The sequence below is a fragment of the Mizuhopecten yessoensis genome, unplaced genomic scaffold, assembly GCF_002113885.1.
Source record: "Mizuhopecten yessoensis strain PY_sf001 unplaced genomic scaffold, ASM211388v2 scaffold714845, whole genome shotgun sequence".
In the NCBI taxonomy this organism is placed as follows: Eukaryota; Metazoa; Mollusca; class Bivalvia; order Pectinida; family Pectinidae; genus Mizuhopecten; species Mizuhopecten yessoensis.
The window spans coordinates 179-5,527 of NW_018479324.1; the positions used below are offsets into that span (position 1 = coordinate 179).

At 39.7% G+C, this 5,349-nt stretch overlaps 1 protein-coding gene across 1 annotated transcript; it reads right to left on the reverse strand.

Moving 5' to 3' along the window:
• Positions 1–598: 598 nt before the first annotated feature.
• On the reverse strand, positions 599–4,694 carry LOC110441012 (neuroligin-4, Y-linked-like). The gene is made up of 2 exons (XM_021484118.1): positions 3,089–4,694; positions 599–2,742 (listed from the first exon to the last, which is right to left on the reverse strand). The coding sequence occupies exons 1-2, from the start codon at positions 4,687–4,689 to the stop codon at positions 1,137–1,139; spliced, it is 3,207 nt and encodes a 1,068-aa protein (XP_021339793.1). The 5' UTR covers positions 4,690–4,694; the 3' UTR covers positions 599–1,136.
• Positions 4,695–5,349: the final 655 nt, after the last annotated feature.

The window sequence follows — 5,349 nt, forward strand, 5'->3', positions numbered from 1 at the left end:
GCTCATATCGCATGAGTAACCGCCGATGAGACCTGCTGACATCTCGTGATTCTCCACGTCCCGATCGCGGGGGTTCATCGCGATTCGACTTGTCATCGCAAACCATCGTGATTGAGTCCTGATGACCGATCGGCATAATTGATCTATCATCGTGAAACACGGTGATACGAGCATGAGGGGCACGCGTCACCCTAAATTGCGATGATTAGCGTTTCACTTGGAATATATATAGGCTGTACTGTATGTGCACAACGTTAGATCAATTTAACAACTAAAACGATAATGTAAAAATCAATATTTGCGCAAAAGACGCAAACGATAAAAAAAAAACTTGGCGACTTAAGGATTAACGATATATGATAGGAAGTGTTGTTGTTGCAAGTTTAAAACAGAGTGAAAAATAAAATAACGCTTTCGCTTTTAAACCAATATAAACTTAATTAAAAGTGTATTACATGTACCATCATTTTGATTGGTATACATCGTTGTGTATGCTTATTTTTTTTCAATTAAGATATGTTTTTTGGTTGTTTTTTTCTTAAAAAACCTTACTTAATTTTAAAAAAAAACACACATTTGTAACTACAAAGTAGGCGTATTAGTATTTGACACGAGTCGGGCACCGATCCGATACCCAGGTAAACACAGCCGCCCGATTCATCGACCTGGTCGTTTGCTCGTCGCCCGGGGCACTCCACTTCAGAGGTGTACAAATACCGGTTATATCGCACAGAAAAAGCTATTCACCAATGTACGAAATTAACAAACACTAAAGGTCGAGTTTGTGATTTAAAATGGTCCTATTTATACTATCACCTACATATGTATTAACTCTCTGTGTCCGGCACTGGCCAGGCAAAATTCCCAGTCTTTCATCCAAGTGTCATTTACCAGATCATTTACCAGATCTGTTACAAAGGAGTTAGACCGCATTCGTTACACTTTTTAGTGTCTGTAATATTTTGTTACACGACATTGTAAAACTGCGCAAAATATAATATGAAAGCCTACAACTACAGTTATCTCCATTGCACGTGCGTACGAGTCTTCTAGATTCGTTGTTCGTTGTGTAGTCTCAAAACTGTTTAAATCTTACACTATAAATGTTATCTAACATAAATTATCAAATCTTTCACTTACCCATGTTTTGCAAAATTTGTCCAGTATGACGCCATTTGTGTTGAAAGAACGTTGTCAGGACCGTACAATTCATACCCAGAATTAAAAAGGTATGGAAGTTCAGCGGTATGCCTTGCTCCAACAAACCATTTTGGCAGAACACCTGGGGAGTACTTTGAGAAGAAATATTGAAATGTATTTGCTTTGAAATTTCCGCCTCTGTCATGAACTAACAGTGATTCCAACATGGGCACATTAAATCTCGTGTCACTAAAAAAATTCACAAGAAGTCGCCCTTGTTCTTCTATATCTGTCGAGATGTATTTGTTATAGATATGTGGTAGAATTCTAGTGTCATTGTTGAAATAAACTTCGCTCGCCGCCTCAGCCAACAGTTTGAGAACCCAGCTTGGAACTCCTTCGGATACATTAACAGGCGGCAAGGACAGACTCGGAAACAACGGAAAGAAGACCAGAAATAAAGATCCTTCGGCTGAGGTGCAACCACAAATGACGTCAAGCGACTGGTAAAATTTGAACTGTTCGGAAGATCGATTTTGAAGAAGAGAGAAAGGATTGCTTGTTATCATTTCTCCGTCGATGACCGGGGCATATGACATTGCATATCCAAAATATTTCCCCATTAACGGAAAAGACTGTGAAATTGAGACGCTATTCAAAACGGACGCCTCTTTTCCACGCAAACAGGAGACAAGCGATTCGGTACTTTGAATATCACTACATTGCAACAGGCCTCCCAAAGCTCGTGCGAGTTTCACAGAATCATTTGGTATAGGTCTATTCGAACTCAATGAACCACTCTGCATAATAACTCGATGAAAAAGTCCTTCGTTTTCTGGGAATATGGCTAAATGGGAAATACTGAGAGCACCAGCTGATTCACCAAACAATGTGATTGAATCTGGATTTCCACCAAAGTACTTGATATTGGTTTTAATCCATTTCAGAGCTTCGATCTGATCCCAGAGTCCGTAGTTGCCTCTCGCGCTTGAATCTCCTGTACTGAAGAATCCAAACACACCTAGTCTGTAGTTCAGTGTCACCACGATGACGTCACCTTGGAGTGATAGGAATGATCCGTCGTACGACATCCCTGTACCAAATCTGAAACCCCCACCATGAATCCAAACCATCACCGATTTATTTGCTGTCGTCGAAATCTCATTCGGTACATAAATGTTTAAAAAGAGACAATCTTCTGATATATCTGGATTGGGAAGATGATTGTGAGAGCCTTGGATCATTGGCTGGATACAGGAGGGTCCGAAACGTGTAGCATCAAGCGTGTCAGTCCAGTTTGAAATAGAAACAGGTTTCGAAAACCGTAAAGGACCTGTTGGCGGTATAGCAAACGGAACCTTACGGAATTGGTTGATGGTCGCGCCTTTCACAATTTGTACAATTCCTTTGATTGGTCCCATAGCAGTGTCAATCACCATTTCAGTTTCTGACATTATACGGGGTATTTCATCAGTCCAGAATCGTAGCCGGTCTCCCAATAAATCAGATCCGGTAGTGATGTCCGTGTCTAGGTTAATAAATCGTCTTGTGTTTTCGTCAAATTCAGGCCAGTGTGGAACTGAAAGTCCAATGTTTGGGTTTCTAAAACAGAAACATCGAACGAAAAGGCAAATGAGATTTTTCGAAGGAAAATTGATAACAAATATAACCATATTTTATTTTTTTTTCATATAAAGACAACTCATGGTTCAGTTAAAAAGTACAACGTCCAGTGTTGGAAAGTAAATCCTAGATATTAAATGTTCAATCGCATGTGTCTTTTCGGTAGTAGTAATGATATTGAATCGTCTAACATATCATTTTCAAAGTAATGTACGAGTGCGGAGGATTATAAAAAAAAAACACTTGATACATGTATGACTTCCAAACAACAAAGTAGCTTGGTCTCTATTCAAGGAAAGAAGTAAAAAAAAAATTTGAAACTCACCCGTATTGTGCAAAGTTAGTCCAGTATGACATCATTTCCTTTGAAAGGTGTTTGTCGTCACCTTGAAGATAACCCCAGTTATCAAAAAGAAATCCGACTTCGGCAAAATGACCTGCGCCTTGGAACCATTTAGGGGTAACGCCAATCACAGGATCGACTACTGGTTGATTTGAAAAGAAATATTGGAAAGTGTTGGCCTTTGAATTTCCCTCTCTGTCATGCGCCAGCAGGGATTCCAACATGGGGATATAAAATATGATATCACCAAAAAGATTCACCAAACGTCGCCCTTGTTCTTCTTTGTTCGTAGAAATGTATTTGTCATATATAGGTTGTAGAATTCTCGTATCGTTGTTGTAGTATACCTCGGTCACGACTTGGGCGAACAATTTTAGAACCCAGCTGGGAACTCCATCCGAAATATTGACGGCAGGGGAAGAAAGACTTGGAAACAGCTGAAAAAGCATTAGATATAGAGATGCTTCGGCTGAATTGCAACCGGAAATGACGTCAAGTGATTGATAGAATGCAAACTGTTCCGATGATTGATTTTGAAGTAGAGAGACCGGATGACTTACAATCAATTCCCCGTCTATAACAGGTGTGATTTCCATTTCAAATACATTTCCTAGCGAAGTAATAGACGAATATATTACTGCCGCTCCACTTTGCAAAACTGATAAGTCGATTTCACGTAAACAAGAAATCAGTAACGTGGTATTATCAGTGTTGTTACATGTTAAATGGCTTCCCAATGCTCGTGATTTCGTGAGAGGATCTTTCGTGATAGATCCTAAGGAACTCAACGAGCCACTTTGCATAACAACTCGATGAAAGAGACCCTTGTTTTCTGGAATCATAGCCAAGTGTGAAATGCTGAATGCTCCAGCTGATTCACCAAACAACGTTATTGAGTCTGGATTTCCACCGAAATATTTTATGTTGGATTTAATCCATTTCAGAGCTTCGATCTGATCCCAGAGTCCGTAGTTGCCCCGTGCGCTGGAATCTCCTGTACTAAGAAATCCAAATACACCTAGTCTGTAGTTAAGCGTCACCACAATGACGTCACCGTGAATTGCTAGTGACGTCCCATCGTACGACATCCCTGAACCACTTGTGTAACCCCCACCATGAATCCAAACCATCACCGACTTGTTTGCTGTCATTGACATTTCATTCGGTACATAAATGTTCAAAAAGAGACAATCTTCTGATGTATCTGGATTGGTAAAGTCAAAGCCCGGTAACACTGTTTGGATACAAGAGGGTCCGAAACGTGTAGCATCAAGAGTGTCAGTCCAGTTTGAAATAGAAACAGGTTTCGAAAACCTTAAGGGACCTGTTGGCGGCTTAGCAAACGGAACCTTACGGAATTGGTTGATGGTCGCGCCTTTCACAATTTGTACAATTCCTTTGATTGGTCCCATAGCAGTGTCAATCACCATTTCAGTTTCTGACATTATACGGGGTATTTCATCAGTCCAGAATCGTATCCGGTCTCCCAATAAATCAGATCCGGTAGTGATGTCCGTGTCTAGGTTAATAAATCGTCTTGTGTTTTCGTCAAATTCAGGCCAGTCTGGAACTGGAAGTCCCATGTTTGGGTTCCTAAAACAGAAACATCAAACGAAAAGGCAAATGAGATTTTTCGAAGAAATATTGAAAACAAAAATAACCATTAAACTTTTTTTTCATATGACGACAACTCATGGTTCAGTTAAAAAGTACAACGTCCAGTGTTGGAAAGTAAATCCTAAATATGAAATGTTTAATCGCATGTGTCTTTTCGGTAGCAGCAATGATATTGAATAGACTAACATATCATTTTCAAAGTAATGTACGAGTGCGGAGGATTATAAAAGATACTTGGTACATGTATGACTTCCAAACAACAAAGAGTAGCTTGGTCTCTATTCAAGGAAAGAATGATGTGGTCTATGGTGGCATACTCTGCCATCAAGTTTCCGACCTACGACTTAATGATGTTGTATATAGTGGCATATTTCTGACATCGAGGNTTGACTTCCAAACAACAAAGAGTAGCTTGGTCTCTATTCAAGGAAATAATGATGTGGTCTATGGTGGCATACTCTGCCATCAAGTTTCCGACCTACGACTTAATGATGTTGTATATAGTGGCATAATTCTGACATCGAGGTGCCGACTTACATCTTCATCATGTGTTTTATGGTGACATATTTCTGCCATCAAGTTGCCGACTTACAACTTAATGATGTGTTATATGGTGACATATTTCT